The sequence below is a fragment of the Panthera pardus genome, unplaced genomic scaffold (genome assembly GCF_024362965.1).
Source record: "Panthera pardus isolate Hobbes unplaced genomic scaffold, ASM2436296v1 HiC_scaffold_12, whole genome shotgun sequence".
Lineage (NCBI taxonomy): Eukaryota > Metazoa > Chordata > Mammalia > Carnivora > Felidae > Panthera > Panthera pardus.
In genome coordinates, this window is record NW_026526677.1 from 96335059 (window position 1) to 96357614 (window position 22556).

General features: G+C 46.0%; 1 protein-coding gene across 2 annotated transcripts in view; it reads right to left on the reverse strand.

Annotated features, from left to right (window-relative positions):
- The window catches only part of SORL1 (sortilin related receptor 1), a 172679-nt gene that overhangs the window by 82053 nt on the left and 68070 nt on the right, over positions 1-22556 (reverse strand). For both annotated transcript variants that reach the window (XM_053900357.1, XM_019468850.2), the window contains exons 12-14: positions 16946-17034; positions 3449-3627; positions 1773-1959 (exon numbers count right to left, since the gene is read on the reverse strand). In XM_053900357.1, the coding sequence (XP_053756332.1) occupies positions 1773-1959; positions 3449-3627; positions 16946-17034 (455 nt within the window). The remainder of the gene's footprint in view (positions 1-1772; positions 1960-3448; positions 3628-16945; positions 17035-22556) is intronic.

The following is a 22556-nucleotide window of genomic DNA, read 5'->3' on the forward strand; positions in this document are numbered from 1 at the left end:
TAAAGCAAACTTTAGCTGTTCTGAGAATGGCAGTGGCTGAGAAGTGAGTGACGTGCTTAGTTCGATACCCATGCTCTCTACTGACAGCCCCGCCCAGCCTGGGGTGATTTCATGCTGGATTACAGGCACCAGGGACTGCCTACGGGCTCCCAGACCCTATGTGTTTTACTGCTAGAATCATCTTCCAAAGCTAAGCTCTGCTCTGATCAGCGACTCTCCTCAAAGCCTTCAAAGACCCTCTGCTGCTTACAGAATAAGGTCCACACCCCTGTCTCTACCCTTACCTACCAGCCTCAGTTCCCCTCACTGACCCCACTTCATACCGACAAGGCATCCGAACCAAACTACCAATGACCTCCCCACCACCCCTCCGCCTCCCCAGTGCTGCCACATCTTCTCAGAATGCTCCCGTCCACAAATCCAGGCGCTTCCATCTCTAACAGTGCCTCCTCCAGGAACTTCCTGATTTCCAAGCCCCAAATCAGTCTCCTCCTTCCTGCCAACAATCACAATAAAGGCACCCCTTCCTCCTCCAAGGTACGTGCGGCTTTCCCTCTCTGGCCACAGTTATCTGTGGACCTGTCATTTCTTCTGCTGTCACCATTCTCAGCCCTGCCTTGGGTACTCTGCTCCAGGACTGATGAGTATACAAATATACATGCACTGACATTCCCTCACTGCAGATAAAGAAGCACACTCCCAGGGGCGCCTGGGTGGCTCAGTCGGTTAGGCATCCGACTCCAGCTCAGGTCATGATCTCGCGGTCTGTGAGTTCGAGCCCCGCGTCGGGCTCTGTGCTGACAGCTCGGAGCCTGGAGCCTGTTTCAGATTCTGTGTCTCCCTCTTTCTCTGCCCCTCCCCCGTTCATGCTCTCTCTCTGTCTCAAAAATAAATAAACGTTAAAAAAAAAAATTTAAAAAAACAAAAAAAAGAAGCACACTCCCTACAGGATAGGGCTTCTAAGGAAAAGGAGTTACTTACACAGGAACCTTCAGTGTGTTCCCTTTGGAAGCCGCCCTCCTAGAAATAAATCCCAGAGTGATCCATTCCTAAATAAACTATGGCAGCTTCCCTAGGATGTAACTCCTCTCCCACATTTCGTAGCTATAAGAATTAAATGGAATAACCTATATAAAAAGTGCCTAGCACCATTCTTGGCACATCAAAAATTCTTAGGAAATCTTTATTTCTGGGGCGCCTGGGTGGTTCATTCAGTTAAGCGTCCGACGTCGGCTCAGGTCATGATCTCACCATTCGTGGGTTCGAGCCCCGTGTCGGGCTCCGTGCTGACAGCTCAGAGCCTGGAGTCTGCTTTGGATTCTGTGTCTCCCTCTCTCTCTCTGCCCCTCCCCTGCTCACTCGCTCTCTCTCTCTCTCTCTCTCAAAAATAAACATTAAAAAAAATTTTTTTTTTTAGTCTTTATTTTTGAGAGACAGAGACAGAGTGTGAGTGGGAGGGGCAGAGAGGGAGGGAGACATAGAATCTGAAGCAGGCTCCAGGCTCTGAGCTGTCAGCACAGAACAGAGCCAGACGCAGGGCTTGAACTCACGAGCTGCAAGATCATGACCTGAGCCAAAGTCGGACACTCAACCGACTGAGCCATTCCGGCACCCCTCAAAAAAAATTAAAAAAAAAAAAAAAAAGGAAATATATATTTCCTATGATTGCCTTCCTTCCCTCAGGGGAAGGGACCATGCCCTAGCCTGTATGTAACACTGCTCACTGCTGAGGAAGACACAACCCAGTCCCCAGGCATCCAGGAAGAACCCACCATTCATAGTCCTCTCGGGTACAGGAGCAGTTGGACACGACCACGGGCCGGTCAAAGTCCTCTCCGTTAAAGCACGTCGCGTGGGGAGTCCTCCGTTTGAACACAGTCTTGTGTCCCAGCAAACACTCGTTGCCCCGCTCATCAGACGGTGACCACAGCTTGTAGTCATTCTCCGTGCAGGGAACCCCTGAGGAAAAGGAAACGCGGCATGAAGCGTCCGAGGGACACCCACGTGGGCCTTCCTGTCCTCCCCGCCCCTCAGCCCCGCCACCCACGTCCGGCTCATCCCGGTGCTTCTCAGCGGGCACGCAGACCTCGGGAACTGTCCCAAGCCCCTGATCACCCTGCTCTGATGCCAGGAGGCACCCAGGCAAATGAAAATGATACCGCCTGAAACACAGACGTTCGTCTGAGAAGTCTGGGAAGAAGCAAGCCACCTTTGGCACTCTCTAAACTTCTGAAATATTTTAGCAGATTCTGCAGTGCCTTCTAGAAATGGGTATCAGAGGGTTAGTTGGTAGATGGTGTCACCCAGGGGTGGTGTCTCCTGCCTGCTTTCTGGGGGGGTAGGGTGGGCACACCTGGAAGCAATGGCCCGAGAGCAACAGAGTCCGCTGTCACTGCTTGGAAGAAAGTTCGTGGAAGATTCACGGAAGGAGGGGCTGAGAAATGGTAAGACAACCTGGACGGTCACTCCATCCACCCGTACTCACTTGGAATTTAAGCAGAGTGGCTTCTACGGGAATTCCAAAGTATACCTACGTCTGTACTGGTACTCTGCATCTTTTTTATAGCCGTGTCAGATTGCATGCTGCCTGAAACTGATGAACAGCCGTCAACTCAATGCCATTCAAATCAGCAACTACTTATTAAGCCCTGGCTGCAAGGCTCTCCGGCTGTTCGGTGGGCGGAAAATACAGAATGCACAAGACAGGTTCTTATTTCTAAGACCCTTGTAATCTAGTCGATGGGGAGTGATATAAACAGGGTGACAGACACAAGTTGTAATTCACGGCGTGAGGGGTGGGCTCATGTTCTGGGCACGGACGAGAGGCGGGGGGTGGGGGTCCTCTGGCTGGGATATCAGCGGCCAAGTGCATTGGATCCTGAGACGTGAAAAGGATCTCGACTAGGAGAAACGGAATGGGTAGCAGAGGGGATGTTCCAGATAGTTGGAATGATGTCGGCTGAGCCAGAAGGGGGAGGAAAGAGTAGGGCTGCAGAGGGAACGGGGGAGGAAGAAAGACTCTGGATTACACTTCTCCCTGCTTACTTACACATCCTGTGCCTACACTAGCAGACGGCAGATGAGATCCTAGACGGCTGAGAGGTCCCTGCAACATGGGGCACACTGCCATTCACACGGGAGTCACCTGCTGAGTCTGTCAAAGCAGAACTGCTGATGTGGAGGGATGTTTTTCATTTACTCACCTGTTCAACGCACACGCACGCAGACCTACTATGCGCCAGCGACTAGACAGAAACACCTAACAAGACATAACACCTGCTCCTACTAAGAACTGTCTGAGTAACTACCTCTGTATTTCCCAACCGCTTACTGCATACGTGTCCGTCTCCTTCAACGGCTTACAGACTCTCTCGAGTGCAGAGTGTCGAAGCCGATGCCCTGGTCAACAAATATCTCCACGGAGAGGGCCGAGGAGGCAGCGGCTTACCCAAGGCACCTGTGGCATTGACCTGCAGGATCAGCCAGCTGTGGACATTCTCCTTGTTGGAGCCAAAGATGGTGAAGACAGTGCTCTTCTCGCCGGGTTCCGTGAGGAGCCCGTACACAAACACTGGGCTCTCGGAGAAGATGAACGTTTTCCAGGTCTCCCCTTCGTTGGTACTGTATCTGCCAAGGACGAGTAAGAGGATTCTTACTTACAGTTAAAGTCTCTAGGGCAAGGGCTTGGTTTCCAGGTAACATTCACTAGTGATAAGAGCCAGGACTCTCTGGAGGAACAGCCGGAGCAGGGAACCTTCAAGGCTGTGCCAGAAAGCAAGGACGTGCTAAGAGACTAACGGAGTCAGTGCAAAGGGACACAGCAGCCAGCCTGATGGAGCTCCAACTGGCCAATTTGGGAAAATCTGAACACAAAAACAGAAAAATGACGGTAACAGATTATACACCCAATAGAAATACGACAGGGGTCTCCGAATGATGCTGAAAGGAAGAGAAAAGGGAAGGGGGAAGATGCTTTTCTTATGCTACAATGCTACCCAATACATATTGAAAACAATGACAGCATGAGAAAAACGACCGTCCCATAACCCGCACTGTAATGACCGAGTCAGGCAAAGAAGACCACTGAATGCTACAACCACATGGTTCACATGGGGACCACGGTGTTCACATCAACCCACAGATGAGTCATTCACTGCAAATGGGGAAATGCAATTTTACAATGGGTTAAGAGTCACAACTGTCACCAAAGTTAGCATCACTAACAATGGGACAACCTGACGTCACGTGCCTCCCGGATAAAGCGTTGAGAATATCATCTATGCACCGTTCTGTACAACCGGACAAATCCAGAACGTGGGACGGTCTCCATGGCCACTGGTCGGGATTCCTCCAACACAAAACTGAGGCCGTGAAAAACTTAACAAACCAACCAAGAAAGGCGGAAGGCTTGTTACAAAGAGACTAAAGAGGTGTTAACGACCACACGCAATGTGTAAACCTTGACTGCATCCCAGACCGGTGGGGGAAGGCAGCTGTAAGCAGTTTGGGACAACTGAGAAAATATAAATACAGTGTCTAAGGGACACTGAGCTCATGTGAATTTCCTTAGATGTGATAATGGCATTCTGAGTGCATAGGAAAATACCCGTACGTATTGGTGATACATGTTTTAAATATTTAGCTGTGAAGGGGCACGATGGCTACAACTTTCTTTCAAATGGCTCAGCAAGGGGCGCCTGGGTGGCTCAGTAGGTTAAGCATCCAACTCTTGATTTCAGCCCAGGTCATGATCTCACAGTTTGTGAGTCTGAGCCCCGCATCAGGCTCTGCACTGACAGCATGGAGTCTGCTTGGGATTCTCTCTGCCCCTACCCCGCTCATGTTCATGCTCTCTCTCTCAAAATAAACAAATAAACATTTTTTTTTTTAAACCCACAAATGACAAAAGGATAGACACATGGACAGACAGGCAGGCAGGATGAATAGATGACAGAAGTAAAGCAAACTGGCAAAATGTTAGCAACTGGTGATTCTGGGCAAACTTCTGCGGGTGTCCTTTATACAATTCTTCCGCCTTTTCCCGCGGTCTGACAGATTTTTAAGGTGGAGGAAAAATATGTCCAGAGAAAAGTCTCCAAGGAGGACTTGTTCTTGCTACAGCAGAACGAGAAAGCAAGCTCTTTAAAGAAATAGGCGGCACTGACATAAGTGTGCTGATTTTTCATGATCTTTTGTATTGAGGGGGAGGGGAGGTGCAGAGGGAGATGGGGAATACCTAACACTTGCTTCGCCTCCCAGGAAGCTGGCCAAGATGCTCAACATGAGAAACCACTCAGTTAGAGCTCTCTTCAGTGTCAGCTCTCGCTTCTCTCTTAAATCCTACGTGCAAAATTTCTCTTTCTTTCACGTTTCCTGTATTTTTGAGATTTTAGTTTTGCTTCCTCAAAGAATGCTTGACACAAATCTTTTCACAACATCATGCAATCCAAACACTCTCTCCCAAATCGAGATGATGACAATGGGTACTTCTGCAAGAGGCCACGGGTTAAATGGGAGGTGGGGAGCGGTGTACAAGGCAACATAAATAAAGAAGGTCAACGAGGACCAAGTGACTCCCCTACGGATCTTCCAAAGAGGAGAAATCCTCATCTGGTTGAACTGCATTTGGTTGAAGCTGATTTTGAAGCAGATATAGGGATAAGTTAACTCATTCACTCTCCTTGCACCAGTGTGAAGAGCTAACGGCTGAGTATCACTTTTAAAGGAAAATGAATGGGAAAAGCTGGCCTATTATCCAGACAGGATGAGAGCTATCAGGGATAATGTTGGAGGTCCATCCATTTGCACAGCCCCGTAATTCTATTTAGGAGCTCCTTGAACCCCCGATAACCTTAGGAAATGAAGCACCCCACTTCTTGAGAGGTTCCCAGATGACTGATGGGATGACACTTTGATGAGACTGATACATGGCCAAGCAGAGCCTTGTATTTGAGAACAAACTGCGCATTTAGAAAGCGGTGCTTGGGGCGCCTGGGTGGCTCAGTCGGTTAAGCGTCCGACTTCGGCTCGGGTCACGATCTCGCGGTCCGTGAGTTCAAGCCCCGCGTCGGGCTCTGTGCTGACAGCTCAGAGCCTAGAGCCTGTTTCGGATTCTGTGTCTCCCTCTCTCTGACCCTCCCCCGTTTATGCTTTGTCTCTCTCTGTCTCAAAAATAAATAAACGTTAAAAAAAAAAAAAATTAAAAAAAAAAAAAAAGAAAGCGGTGCTTTTTCCGAGTTTCGGGAAAGAAGCAAGTCACATTACCACTGCAACAGTTAGGGAGACATCTACTCTAGACCAGGTTCTGATCCCCTAAAGAACAACATGTATTGATGGGGTGAAAATGACAACAGCCTTGCAAGAAAACAAACCAAGTCACCTGTGTATTCCTACAGTCAGGAAAGACCATCAGAGCCCTAACCTTCAGGACTGGAGGATTGAAAATGTTCAGATAAAAATACACACATAGGGGTGCCTGTGTGGCTCGGTAGGCTAAGCATCCGACTTGGGCTCAGGTCATGATCTCACAGTTTGTGAGTTCGAGCCCCGCATCGGGCTCTGTGCTGACAGCTTGGAGCCTGCAGCCTGCTTTGAATTCTGGTTATCCTTCTCTCTCTGCCCCTCCCCTGCTCATATTCTATCTCTCTCTGTCTCTCAAAAATAAATAAATTTAAAAAAAGTTTTTTCAATGTTAAAAAAAATACACACATAATCGCAGGGTCAAAACTCTCAAGAGGATGGGAAGGTCATTTAATATAATTAATGTAATAAATTTGTAAAATAAATATAACACAGATACACTAAATAAGGGAAGTGGTAATATTTGAGACATTAATGTGTGGCTGTACGGAAAGGTCCTTGATGAACTCAGATTTTTAAATATGTTCATGATAAGAAAAGAGCCATACAACCAAAGGCAAAAAAAATTAAAGAGCAGTGCTTATCTGCTAGTTAATTCCCGTTATAATTCTGATGGCAAGTAATCTGCAGCAACCGTGAGCAAACAAACCCAAAATGAGTCAAAGATTATGCTTCAAATTATAACAATTAGTGATAGATTCGTGAGTCAGTGGGATGGTGGGTTGGTTGCCTAGTAAATTCTACAAAGTATTAGCAAGAAATTCTATAAAGAACCAGAAAGGGTCCTTTTGATGGTCAGTGGTATAAATAGTAACAATAGAAAGAAGAAAAAAAGGCAGAAGCACTCAATTTCTATTTTGGTTGTATCTTTACCAAGAATGATCTTCAGACTGGACAAGGCAGGAAAAAAAGACAGGGACGTTAAAAGAAAATGAGTACAAAAGAGAGAACGTTCTAGAGAATAGAAAAAGTTCAAAATACGATGGCAGATAAGAATCTCTAAAAGAATCACAAAGAACAGAGATTCTTGAAGCCCAGAGGAGGAAGAATAGTTTTACTTTCCTAAAGAACATAAAAATGGGGGCGCCTGGGTGGCTCAGTCGGTTGAGCATCTGACTTCAGTTCAGGCCATGATCTCGTGGTTCATGAGTTCAAACCCTGCATCGGGCTCTGTGCTGACAGCTCAGAGCCTGGAGCCTGCTTCAGATTCTGTGTCTCCCTCTCTCTCTGCCCCTCCCCCACTCGTTCTCTGTCTCTGTCTCTCTCTCAAAGAATAAATAAACATTAAAAAAAAAAAAGGAACTAAAAAATGGTTTCAAGAATGGAAACAGCTGATCTGAGAGACCTTAGAAAAGAAGGAAGTCAGGGCTGGGACTCACATGGTTTCACACCCAAGTCACAACACAACAATCGAATCCCACTTCCTTTTCTCAAGGTCATCCTTGATTTTTTTTTTAATTTTTTTTTTCAACGTTTTTTATTTATTTTTGGGACAGAGAGAGACATAGCATGAACGGGGGAGGGGCAGAGAGAGAGGGAGACACAGAATCGGAAACAGGCTCCAGGCTCCGAGCCATCAGCCCAGAGCCTGACGCGGGGCTCGAACTCACGGACCGCGAGATCGTGACCTGGCTGAAGTCGGACGCTTAACCGACTGTGCCACCCAGGCGCCCCAAGGTCATCCTTGATTTGAAGAAGAGGGCAATGATAGAGAACGTTCTTTTTTCATAAGGATCTCTATGGACCACACAGCTAGATAAAATTCACCGCTGGGAAAACAAGTCCCCGTGTGCTGATTGCCGACATATGGTGTGAACCCAACCCCAAATGAGATCGCTAGTCCCCACACTGCTCCCTGCTTTAGTCAAAGACATGAATAACAATATGGAAGGTCAACCCATCAAATGTGCAAAGCCTACAAGGCTAATTGGACTGGTAATGCAATTAATGCCCAAACAGGATTCAAAACACTCTTCTTATTACATCAAAAGAATAAGCAAACATGAGAAAAAAGTTCCCATGTTGTTTCAAAAGCCTACCTGCTCAGACACCTGCTCAGATGGAGAAAATCTGGTCTTAAATACCATATGATTTCGCTTCTATGTGGAGTTTAAGAAACAAAACAGATTGAACACAGGGGAAGGGAAGGAAAAATAAAGTAAGATAAAAACAGGGAAGCAAACCATTAGAGACTCAACTATAGAGAACAAATTGAGGGGTTGCTTGCTGGAGGGGTGGTGGGTGGGGGATGGGCCAAATGGGTGACGGGCACAAGGAGGACGCTTGTTGGGATGAGCACTGGGTGTTACACGTAAGTGATAAACCCCTAAATTCTACACCCGAAACCAATACAACGCTATACGGAAGGAAAAAAAGTAGTGACAAAACTACTCTAAGTCGAGATAATGCGTTCGATTATTTGCATCAATTACCTTGTTTAAATTACCATGTTAAAAATACTGTGAGGCGTTTCCACGGATGAGAAAACTGAGTCTCCATAAGATAAGTCATTTGCTGAGGTTACCCAGCTAGTGAAGGGTTATACTGCCTTTATCATGAAGTTGCAATACGACTCAAACTGGCTTGGAGGTAAAATAAATAAATTAATTAAAAGAATGCGTTATTTCATGAATGTGAGCAGTCCAATGGCACAAGTCCCCTCAGGAGGGCAAAGCTGTCGCTGGGATTCAGTCTGTTTTCTCCACCCCTTGATCATTTTTCCTCTCTGTGGTCTTCATCCTCAGGCTGTTTTCCTACACGATAGCAAAGGAAGTCACGGGCCTCCTGGGTTATGTCTGTGGAGACAGACCGCTACGTACTCCCAGAGATGCAAGGAAAGGAAAGTATGCTGCATGTTTAACTACCCTAGTTTCCTTCTGGAGTTTCCATTAATGCTGAAGGTGGCATTTCCACCCTACACGCACCTATTCAAAATAAAATCTCATGGCGTCTGGGTGGCTCAGTCGGTTGAGGGTCCAACTCCTGATTCCAGCTCAGATCAAGATCTCACGTCTCATGAGTTCCAGCCGGGCCCCACCTTGGGCTCCGCACTGACAGCACAGAGCCTGCTCCGGATTTTCTCTCTCTTTCTCCCTCTCTCTCTCTGCCCCTCCCCTGCTTGCCCGCATGCTCACTCTCTCGCTCTCAAAGTGAATAAACTTTTAAAATACCACTACGACTACTGGGGGCATCGGGGTGACTCGGTCGGTTGAGCGTCTGACTGCGGCTCAATCTGTGAGTTCGAGCCCCATGTCGGGCTCTGTGCTGACAGCTCGGAGCCCCGGAGCCTGCTTCCGATTCTGTGTCTCCCTCTCTCTGCCCCTCCCCCACTCGCGCTCTGTGTGTGTCTCTCTCTCTCTCTCTCTCAAAAATAAATGAACGTTAAAAAACTTTTTTAGGAGCGCCTGGGTGGCTCAGTCGGTTGAGCGTCCGACTTCGGCTCAGGTCACGATCTCACGGTCCGTGAGTTCGAGCCCCGCGTCGGGCTCTGGGCTGATGGCTCAGAGCCTGGAGCCTGCTTCCGATTCTGTGTCTCCCTCTCTCTCTGCCCCTCCCCCGTTCATGCTCTGTCTCTCTCTGTCTCAAAAATAAATAAACGTTAAAAAAAAATTTTTTTTTAAACTTTTTTAATAAAATAAAAGTACTACTACTAAATATAGTCTCAAGTCAATGATATTACAGTAGTGCCGTATAGTGACGGATGGCGGCTACACTTGTGAGCACAGCAGAACATACAGAGATGCTGAATCACGACGTTGTACACCTGAAACTAACGTAACATCGTAGGTCAACTATACTCAAATAAAAAAATTAAAAGAAAAAAAGAAAAAGAAAATCGTGCCTTTAATAAAATCCATCCGAAAAAAAAAAAAAAAAAGATCTGTAGGTTTCACGGTGAAACTGAACTAAACCTACTGACAGAGATCACAGCACAGATAGGATCTCAAAAATATGATGCTGGATAGCAGAAGCCAAATAAGAAACACAGGAAATTCTGCTAGCGGCAGAAGTAACCTACAGTGATAAAAATATAATCGGACCATCAGTTTGCCTCCAGCTGGGGAGGGGCGGGGGGGGGGGGGGCGGTGGTATTGGAGGAAGGGGCACAGAGGGATTTTCTGGGGTGATGGAAATTTTCTGCATCTTGACGAGGCATCCTCCAGCACTGACTAAACGGTGGATTTACAATCTGAGCATCTCATGGCGCGTAAATTGGTATCTCAGTTTCCACGAGATGATTTAGTAGAAGCTAGAAAGGTAGGGAGGCGGTCAGAAGTGTAAAAAGAGTCTTGGGTTCTCACTGGCAGAAACTGGGTGTCCAGAGCTGCGTTGGTGTTCATCCCTGCATGTTGGGGTCAGATCTGGGCCCCACATTTGAAAGCACTGACATCGTGAGGTGGGCTAAAGGAGACCCGGATGGCGAAGGGTCGGGATCCCACAGCATCCGAGGACAGGAACCGGAGCCACCTGCCACGGAATGGGAGACACACAGGAGGACAGGGAGGGGCCTCAGATCCTGAAAGGTGTTCAGGGGAAGGAGGAAAGGGCCTCTGTGTGCGTCTCCTGGGGGCAGAACTAAGCCTACTCGCTAGAATCCGGAGAGAGGAGAATTGGGGCTCTCTCCGACCTGAGAACCTCCATTCGTAAAGGAATAAATGGATAAAAATGGTGAGCGAATGGAGACATGAACAAACTGTCCCAAAGTGAAATGGAAGCCCCTCGTGATCTGGTAAATTTCCCGTGACTCAAACTATTCAAGGAAAGACTGGTGGACTTCCATAAAAATGCTTTCAAGCACTCGCGAAAGGCCAACCCAGATGACGGACTACGTCCAGATTCCTGCTGGACATCTCCCCTTGGACAGCCCAGAGCAATTCAGCCCACCGTGTCCAAACCCACATTCCTCTGATGGCCTTTCAGGGCCTGCTCCCCTCGCTTTCCCCTGCGCCTCTACGAAGGGTTTGATCAGCGTCCCCCGTCATCCTAGTCAAAAGCAGCCCTGCAGACGTTGTCCCCCAAAATGCTCAGTCCCCCCACCAGCTTCCTCTCTCACCTCCACTCTTGCTTCTTTTACGTTCATCCTCCTCAGCTGGCCAGAGCCATCTTTTCCATAACGTGAATCTAGCCCTGTCATTCCCCTACTGAAAACCCTCTAGGCGTTTTTAGGACCCCCGACTTTGAAAGGCAAGTCTGATCTCTCCGGGGAGGCATGGAGGTCCTCCGGCCCCCAGCCCCTACCTACACCGACCTCAATCCCCATGTCTCACGGCCCCCTCCCTGCAGTCTGCATTCTATTACTACTCGAGCTTACACCTTCCACCCTGGTTCAGGCCGGACCTTCTCTGGCCAAGGTCTTTCTAACCCTGAAATGGCACACCAACCTCGCTCAAGCTTCCTCTTCTTCCTTCTTCCTTCTCCTGGCTTCCTTCTCCTTCCTTCTCCCTGGCCCCCATTCTGTGTTCCCACAGCACCGTGTGCTCCTTCTACCTTATCCCGTACTCTATTTTCATGACCTGATTTTGTGAGCATCTTCGAGCAGACTGCCCTTTGTCAGAAACGAGCCCTCCTCCTCACTTTCCCGCCCCTGGCAGCTGGCACCTTTCTTGGCACACAGAAGGGGCATTAATTAACATTTGCTAAAGGAAAGTAAATGAACTGCACTGTATTTTTTGAACCCCATCACTCAGTTTCTTAACAATTAACAGGTGATAACACCGGCTTCACTATAACCCAAAGGCCGAAGAGACCACATGAGGGTTAAAATGAAGCAGGTAGGGATGACTCTCTCTGCAACCGTCCCAGTAAGTGGTACCCCCCCCGCCGCCTTAATGCTGCCACAAGCGTGCGGGCTAACCGCCACCTCCCACATTCTGGAACCAAGGGGCTGCTTCCAGAACTCAGGTCCAGAAAAGACAGCTGCACTGCCGGATATAATCTTTGCACTGTCCTTTCGGGGCTCCGGGAGGAAAGCCCTATTCAATCAAAAATCTCCTATGAGAGGGGCGCCTGGGTGGCTCAGTCGGTTAAGCTTCCGACTTCGGCTCAGGTCATGATCTCACGGTCCGTGAGTTCGAGCCCCGCGTCGGGCTCTGTGCTGACCGCTCAGAGCCTGGAGCCTGTTTCGGATCCTGTGTCTCCCTCTTTCTCTCTGACCCTCCCCTGTTCATGTTCTGTCTCTCTCTGTCTCAAAAGTAAATAAACGTTAAAAAAAAATTTTTTTTTAAAAATCTGTGAGGAAAGACGCTTTTGGGCGAGTCCAAAATATTATTAGTAAACTACCAAGAATAGCCTTTTGCTGGCAGGTAAACCTGCCTAGAAGAAACGGAAAATGATCTTGCCCTTCATGATCAAGTCAGCAAACCTGTGTTTGGGTTTTGTTTTGCTTTGTTTTGTTTTATTTTGTTTTATCAGAGTGGAAGAACACAGCAGCCCCTTCTCTGAAGAACACACCGATTATACACAAGAAAACCGTGCATCCCCTGAGCAGGTTCACGGTGACAACGTGCTGATCGAATGAAGCTGAATCCCCAGAAGGGGTTCTTATTTACTCATTTCAGACATGCAGACACAAGAGCAAAAAATACAAGGTTCCACTTCTTGCTCTCAGTTTCAATTAACAATAACAAAGGTAACAGAAAGGCCTCAGAGGAGAGTCCAGGCAGGAGCTGAACAAGTAATGGCCGACTCTTAGTATCTGTGCTAATCAGGGAAAGAAAGACGTGAATAGTTTAAATTTTTTTTAATGTAGATTTGAGAGAGAGAGAGGGAGAGAGAGACAGAGCGCAAGCGGGGAAGGGGCAGAGAGAGAGAGGGAGACACAGAATCCGAAGCAGGCTCCAGGCTCCGACCTGTCAGCACAGAGCCCGACACAGGGCTCGAACCCCCCGAACCGTGAGATCATGACCCGAGCCGAAGCCAGACGCTTAACCGACTGAGCCACCCAGGCACCCCAGATGTGAATAATTTAAAAGAACCACCATCAAAACAAGACGAAACAAAAACCTAACTCTTACATTAAGCAATGTTCCAACCTCTGTCCCTACTGAAACTCTTACGAGAGTTCCTGTTGTTCCTGATGATGGCTTTCTTCCCTAAGGCTTTGTGTCAGGAAGCTCCCTTTCGAAACAGGTCCTTCCCCTGGCCTCTCTTTGTAGCTGGCTCAGAGACATAACAGAGCCACAGTGGGCACAGGCAGCTCCTGAATGATGCCTCACTGGCCTCTGCATCCTCCGTACCTAGAACCGCGTCTGGTTCATTGCAGGCGTTCAACAAATGTTCGCGTAATTGACGTGAAATGATTATCTAAGAGAAATATGCTCGAGTTCCAGCTTGGGCCCTAACTACTGACAAGTCACATTATTTCCTTATGTGAAAAGTGAGGAAGGTAGACTGGGCTAGCCCTGATGCCTCTGGGTTGCACATATCTGGGGGACCAACCCCCACCCCCTGCCACTCCTACTTGAGTTCCAGCAATTGCCATTTAGGCAGAGCACTGTGGGAGCGGTCCCCTCAGAGCCGTGCACCTGCCACAGTCCCGCACCCCTTCTGGTTTTATAAATCAGTAAAGAGGGGCGCCTGAGCGGCTCGGTTAAGCGTCCAACTTCAGCTCAGATCTCACAGTTCATGGGTTCAAGCCCCGTGTCAGGCTCTGTGCTGACAGCTTGGAGCCTGGAGCCTGCTTCGGATTCTGTGCCTTCTCCTCTCCCTGCCCCTCCCCTGCTCGTGCTCTGTCTCTCAAAAACAAATAAATGCTTAAATAAATCGGTAAAGAAATAGGCAATCTTGCAAGACTAAGTGTGCATGACCTATTTATTGAACAATCAAACACTGACTAAGCACCTGCTAGCCTTTACAGAATAGAAACACTGGGCAAAAGAGTATTGTTAATGAGTTGAAAAAGTCAGGCATATAACGAAAGGGTAACTGGCGAAGGACGTCCATATGTGATCAATGCCCAAATAATAAGACAGCCAATAAATGCTGCGAGACTCCAGGAGAGCGATCACGGTGGTCGGGGAGGCCAGACTCGAAGGGGCCCGACACATCTAGACCTGCAACAGAAATCCTCTGTTTGTGCTCAGGTATCACAGTAAGTGGACACTGCAGTCTGAGGATATGAACTAACCATAGTATTATTTCCTGCTTCTCTTCTGATGAAGCGGATGGCACAGGGTGACAGGTCAAAAGCAAAGAAGCAGGAGAAGCAGAAAACAAAACCAAACCACCACTACCACAAAAAACCCAAAAACCAAACCAAAACAAAAACCTCTGAAAGCAACATACTAAGTAAATGCCAGGTGGCTACAGAGATTTAGGCCAAGCTCAGACTCCTATTCGGGACACATGCACCTGTCACTAGGAGGCCTGAAAATATTCTCGTATTTGCAAGTGCTTTATTTGAGCCACCCATACAGATGCCTCCAAACACCCCGGAGCAATACAAAGGCGCCACAGTGCCCACAAACCCTCCAGTCCACAACCCCGCGGTCACTTTTAAGTGTCTGGGGAAGGCACAGTGATTTTCTGGCAGCAGGTTTGTTTTCCTGACCATGTGCCGCTCCTGCTAGTGCAGCAATGACACTGTGTTCCCGGAGCACGGGTGCACCGACAGATGGTGTGAGAGGACCAGAGTCACGCGAACGGCTTCCGTGAAGCCAGCCCGGAATGCAAATGGAACCTGCAGAGAAGTTAAACGAGGAGAACAAGAAACTGACTCTACGATCGGACTGCCACTCAAACAACGGCATGGGACGCACAGGAAGCCAAACTGTGTCCCCTACCATATGTCTCACACGGCAGTGCCCCAACCGTCACACCGTTTGTTGGCCTGGGGATCTTAGTCCTGGAGGATGGGCTCCTTCCGAGTGAGGGGAAACATCTTATTTTAGAGACTCAGTACCCGGCACGATTCAGGTTTGCTAAGCGCGTGAGATGCAAACTGATAATTGATGGATAAATAAATAAGTGGACGGATAGGTAAATAAATGGCAGCTCAGATGTGGGAAGCACAGCGCTCGGTGACTGTCCTCATGGGAGCAAACGCCAATCGGAATGCGGATACAGTGCTGCGTACAAACAGGGCTTCTGACTCCTGGCTCGAGAGAAGCAGCTGACCAGGGCCATACGGACTGGAGAACAGCCAGACGCCAGGACTTGGCTTCTCTCTGCTTCTTTGAGGCCAGGCTCCTCAGCACAGGGCAAATTCACCACAGGGGAAACCAGATGCTAAGGCCTCTTTTTTCAAACCACCCACCTCTCTCTTGCTGCTGAACCCTGTTTCTAAAAGGAGCAAAGGAAAAGAAGGCTTTCTTCTTTGCATTAAACAAGATGATTAGTGAAGCCTCTCCACCTCCGTTAGTAATACATCTTGTGGGTTCAGCTCAAAACTGGGAGGGCGCCTGGGTGGCTCAGATGGTTAAGCGTCCAACTCTTCATTTTGGCCCAGGTCATGACCTCACGGTTTGCGGGTTCAAGCCCCGTGTCAGGCCCTGTGCTGACAGAGAGGAGCCTGCTTGGGATTCTCTGTCTCCCTCTCTCTCTGCCACTCCTCAATTAGCATGTGTGCATGTGCGCTCTAGCTCTCCCTCTCTCTCTCTCTCAAAATAAATAAACTTTCTTTTAATTTTTAACATTTATTTATTTTTGAGAGAGAGAGAGGGAGCATGAGCATGAGCAGGGGAGGGGCAGAGAGAGAGGGAGACACAGAGAGAGAGGGAGCTGTCAGCACAGAGCCCGATGCGGGGCTCGAACTCACAAACCATGGGATCATGACCTGAGCTGAAATCAGATGCTCAACCAACTGAGCCACAGGCTCATTTTTTTAAAAATAGGGAGAAGTGACAGCCCGTGTGCCCTGATGTAACGTTAACAAAACTAACTTTTGTCCTAACTCAGACAAAAATAATCAAAGAACCGGTTCCGATAAAAGCAGACTTACGCAGGCAGAGTTTACAGACCCTTGACATTTTTGCTTTTCAGAGCAATACATCTGCAAAGAGTACAGAATGCAATTTAACATGAGTACCAGTCCGGCCTGTCACTAACAGATGTGGGAATCCTCGGCAAGCTACCTTACCTTACTAAGCCTCAGTTTTCTCATTTACAACATGAAGCAGTTAACCCCAAATGTCCCTTCTAGGTCTGTTCCTATGAATCCCAAAACCAAATGGATCACAGCAGAAGTCAACTGATTACCACGTAGAATGCATTCTGAAATGATTACTCAGGTACTATTATCATTTATCGACTGTTTTTATTATCGCTCATTCTATGTCACACACAGAGCAAAGAAAGACAAGTTAAAGTCCCTAGTTAATTGTTTGGTCATTATTAATTTACATTTATAGAGAGCTGTCCTTTGTAGGCTCAATAAAATTATTTCATCTGTTCCTTATGATACCCCCTTGAGATAGGAAGGGCAGATTATCATCCCCCTATTAGAAATGGGGGGTTATTACGCTGAGGTCATAAACTGTGCCGTCAACAATCTAGGGCTGTAGAGAGATAATCCGCTTATACTCACAGACTTAAATTTTGGGGAGTACAGCGTGACGTTAAAAGAAAAAGCTTCATCGGAAACACTTACTTCAGCTCATTGGTTTCCATGCCCTGGGCGATGGCCATGATGATGCCGCCATGATCTCCCCAAGTATAGTAGTGAGGTCCAGGAAGTGCCTAAAGAGGAAAAGCCAGCGCTGATGCCACCGCTGTGGAGGTGACTGGGCAGAAACCATGCACGCCACACAGGCACACACATACACGGGCACACACATGAAAACGCAGCAGCAACACCAACCACTTGAATACAATGTTTTGGTTTTCAGGGCACATTCACATCCATTACCTCGTTTGCTCCACACGACGCTGGGATAGGACAGCAAGTTCTCATATCCTAATTGGTTTTTTTTTTTCACAAATGAAGAAAGTAGGGTTCACATTAAAGGGGCTGACTATAAACAGTAGAGGCAGGAGTCAAACCCAAATCTACTCTCACCAACCAGAGATTAAAAATTAACCAACTGGAGGGGCGCCTGGGTGGCTCAGTCGGTTGAGCGTCCAACTGCGGCTCAGGTCACGATCTTGCGGTTTGTGAGTTCGAGCCCCGTGTCGGGCTCTGTGCTGACAGCTCAGAGCCTGGAGCCTGCTTCGGATTCTGTGTCTCCCTCTGTCTCTGTCCCTCCCCTGCTCACGTTCTGTCTCTCTCTTTCTCTCAAAAATAAATAAACATTAAAAAAAAATTTAACAATTAACCAACCGGAGTTCGAATTCTACCGTGATTATATAAACCCACGGCAGTCCATCGTCCCTGCCAATTACAACTGAAAACTTTGAACAAGATACAAAAATCAGCTGCCCAAGGATGCTGAAAAGTAAACAAAATCAGGTGGCTTGTGTAGGGGACTTAAAAACCTGAGAATCAGCTACCACAAGGTTGGGGTTCCCTGGTATGGCTTTGCCCCAAGGGAAAGTCCCAGTCATGGAATACCTCAGTCCCAGATGGATGGCTAAACCTTCAGGAGAAACTGTTTCTGGCTAAGGAATCAGGAAACGAAGCCTCTACAAGCCTGGGAGAATGTGGATGAAATCCCAGAGGGGAAAGTGTCGAACAAGTAAATCCTCTAATTCTGTGTATATGAACTCATGCCCAACCCCTAAACTAAACATGTGTGCAGCAGGACCTAAACCAGCAAAGCAAAGGTTTAGCGAACAGAACTGAGATTTTAACTGCCGCCCTCAGAATACAAAAAGGAAGCTCAAGTCTGAATCTGAGCAGATTTACTACATGCTAAAACAAAAAATATCGACATTCCTCCAGTAGATTTTATTCCATGCATCTCATTCACATGTCCAGCACACAATCCAAAATTACTCAACATGCAAGCATATCAATAAAACGTGTCCAATTCTCAAGGGAAAAGACAATCAACGGGGCCAACACCAAGATGATTCAAATGCCAGAATAACCGAAGACTTTAAATAACGATCATAACTCTGTCTCATGAGTTAAAGGAAAACACACTTGAAACGAACAAAAGACATGAATTCTTCCCAGAGAAGTGGAAACTCTTTTTTAAGGAAAGAATTTTAGAACAGAAAAATATAACATCTGAAGTAACAAATTCACTAATGGGCTCAACAACAGAATGGAAATGACAGAGGAATTGGTGAACTTGGCAATAAATATAGAAGAGTAGAAATTATGCATCCTAAAGAGCACACCAGGGGCGCCTGGGTGGCTCAGTCAACTTTGGCTCAGGTCATGATCTCACATCTCGTGAGTTCGAGCCCTCTGGCAGGCCCTGTGCTGACAGCTCAGAACCTGGAGCCTGCTTCGGATTCTGTGTCTCCCTCTCTCTCTGCCCCTCCCAGCTCGCACTCTGTCTCTCTGTCAAAAATAAACAAACATAAAAAACATTTTCAAATTAAAAAAAAGAACACACAAAAAAAGATTGAAAAGAAAAAAGCTCCACAGACAGGGAGGACAATAATAAAAGGTCTAAGCATGTGTAACTGGAGTCCAAGAATAACAGGAAAAAGAGACTAGAGCAGGGAAAAAAAAAAAATTGAGGAAATAATGGCTGAAACTTTCCCAAATGTGGTGAAAAACATACATTCACATACTCAAGATCAGCATACCCACACAGGAAAAACGCAAAGAAAACCACATCTAGATATATCACAAGAAAACTGCTGAAAACCAAAGATAAGGAAAAAAATATTGAAGCATTTACACAAAATGACGCATTGCATACAGGAAACTGGAAACTAAAATGACTACAGATTTCTCATAAGAAACCAGGGAGGCAAGAAGATAGTAGCACGTCCTTAAAGTAGTGAGAGAAAATTACTGTCAAACCAGAATTCTATATCCAGCACACATATCCTCCAGGAACGAAAGCGAAATACAGAGATTCTCAAATGAAGGAAAACCAAGAAAATGCGTAGCCAATAGGTCTGCTCAACAAAAAATGCTAAAGGAGTTTCTTGAGGCTGTAGGGAAACCTATCAGGGGCTTACAGGGATTCTCAGGAATGGGCAAAAGAAATAACCTGGGTAAATATGAGAGACTGTTTTTTTCCCCCTTGAACTCTTTAAAACTGGTATTAAAACTGGTATTTAAAAACAGGTAAAGCAAAACAAAAGCAAAAACACTGTCTTATAGTGTTTTAATGTATATCGATGGGATACACAGAATAATAACAAAAAGGTCAGGAAAAGAGAAAGGGACTTTCGTGCTTGCAAGGTTTCTAAATTTTAGGTTAGGTGTAACATTATGTTAAGAGCAATGTTAATTCAAAAAAGACTATGAAAGATTAAATATACATGTTGTCATCCTCAGAGTAACCACTAAAAAAATACAAAGAGAGGCACCTGGGTGGCTCAGTTGGTTAAGAAACCGACTCTTACTTTTGGCTCAGGTCATTATCTCATGGTTCCTGGGTTCAAGCCCCACGTCAGGCTCCACACTAATAGGGTGGGGCCTGCTTGGGATTCTATCTATCCCTCTCACTCTCTGCCCCTCCCATGTTCTCTCAAAATAAATAAATTATTTAAAAAATATAAACAAATATAATAAAAAGACAATACCTAAATAAAAGTAGAATGCCAAAACTATCTAAATAATATTAAAAAGGCAGTAAAGGAAGAACAGAGGAATAAAAAATAAAGATCATATATACATACATAAAATCATGGACCTAAATCCAACTATATCAATAATTATGTTAAATGGTAACAGTCTTGGGCACCTGGGTGGCTCAGTCGGTTAAGCTCGGGTCTTGATTTCAGGGTCATGAGTTCAAGACCTATATTGAGTTCCACACCCAAAAAATAAAATAAGTAAATAAATAAAATGGTGAATTTTATGGTATGTGAATTACATCTCAACTTTAAAGGGGAACATTAAAAAATATTCTGAAATGAGTGACAGCAAAATTATAACATCTCTAAAATTTGTGGCCGTAGCTAACACAGTATTTAGAGGAAACTTACAGCTTTAAATGTTTCTATTAGGAAAAATATCTAAAATCAGTGACCTAAAGTTACACCAAAAAAACTACAAGAAGAAAAGCAAAGTAAATCCGAAGTAAATAACGTTAAAGACAATACAAAAGAGCAGAAATCAACAAAAGAACGAACAGAGACAAAGCCAAAAGCATGTTCTTTAAAATGATCAATAATATTGACAAACCAGTAACTAAACTAATAAAAGCAAAATAGAAAAAAAAAAACACACAAATTATCAATATCAGGAATGAAAACAGGTTATCACCACAGATCCTATAGACATTAAAAAAAATTAAATACCTTGAGTCATTTTAACCCAATAAGTTCAATAACTTAGATGAAACTCACCAAGACAGACACAAGTCGTAGAAAATCTGAATAGTTCTCTATCTGCCAGAGAAACTGAATTTCTAACCAAAACATTCCCAAGAAGACTCCCAAGAATAAAAATGTGCTACTAAAAATAAATTTGAAAATAATTAAAAAAATAAAAAATAAAAAAAAAACAGAAGACGACTCTAGGTCGAGATACATTCACTGGTTAATTATTCAAGAAAAAAAAATAACACCACTTTTACATAAAAGAGGAATCACTGCTCAACTTGTTCTATGACACCAGCCCAACCCTAACACCAAAACTTGAAAAGACATTACAAAAAAAAAAAAAAAAAAGCAGACCAATATCTCTCTCATGAATAATGTAAAAATCTGTAACAAAGTATTAGCGACTCAAACCTAACCTTATATAATAAGGATAATATATCGGGGCGCCTGGGTGGCTCAGTTGGTTGAGCGTCCGACTTTGGCTCAGATCATGATCTCACGATTCGTTAGTTCAACCCCCCGCGTCAGGCTCTGTGCGGGTAGCTCGGAGCCCAGAGCCTGCCTCGGATTCTGTGTCTCACTCTCTCTCTCTCTCTGCCCCTCCCCAGCTTGCACTCTGTCTCTCCCTCTCTCAAAAATAAATGAACATTAAAAAAAAATTTTTAATCAGGATAATATATCATAATGAAATCGAGTTTATCCCAGTAATTCGAGATTAGTATAATAGTCAAGAATCAAACAACGTAAATACCATATCATATATGTGATGGTACGATAATGAAAAAAATTACGTACTTTGGTCTTCATTCCCAGCTCCTGGTCAGAGCTCTTAAAAACCTTGTAACTTCCTGACTGATGGGAGTGATGTGTATCTTACATATCCTATATCCCTTAGAACTTCCTGGATGATAGGAGAGTCCTTTGTTCTAATAAGGTGACTCTCGGTGGACCCCTGGACAGTACAGGGGCTTGCTACCAGAAAAGCTAAACACGATTAGAAGCCTGAAACTTTCAGCCCCACCCCATCCCCTGGGGAAAGGACAGAGGGCTGGAGAGTCTAAGTTCATAATCAATCATGCCTAAATGATGAAGCCACCATTAAAAAAAAACATCCCTGGGGCTCCTGGGTGGCTCAGTCAGTTGAGTATCCGACTCAGGTCACGATCTTGCAGTCCACGAGTTGGGAGCCCCACGTCGGGTTCTGTGCTCACAGCTCGGAGCCCGGGGCCTGTTTCAGATTCTGTGTCTCCCTCTCTCTCTGCCCCTCCCCCGCTCATGCTCGCTCATACGCGCACGCGCGCGCTCTCTGTTTCAAAAATAAATAAATGTTAAAAAAAAAAAACAATTTTTTTAAGCAAAAATAAAAATTAAAAAATCCCCTAAACTGAAAGATGTGAAGAGCTCCCAGGTTGATGGAGACATCCACATGCTGGGAGGCTGGCACATCTCACCTCCACGAGGACAGAAGCTCCTAGCTCAGGACCCTTCTGGACCTTGCCCTATGTACCTCTTCATCCAGCTACTCATCTATAGCCTTTGTAATATCCTGAATAATAAACTGATGGACGTAAGTAAATATTTCCTTGAATTCTGTCAGCCATTCTAGCAAATTATGGAACCCAAGAAGCTTGCGGGGCGGGGCGGGGGGGGGGGGGGGGAGGTGGTTCATAGGAACGTCCTATTTATAAGCTGCTCAGTCAGAAGAATAAGTGACAACCTGTACCTTGCAATTAGCATGAGAGGTGAGGTGGGGTGGGGTTCAGTCTCACACGAGACTGAACCCTTATCCTTCGGGGTCTGTGCTGACTCCAGCTGGCTGGAGTGTAGGACTCAAGTGTAGGACATCCAGTTGGTGTCCAGAGACT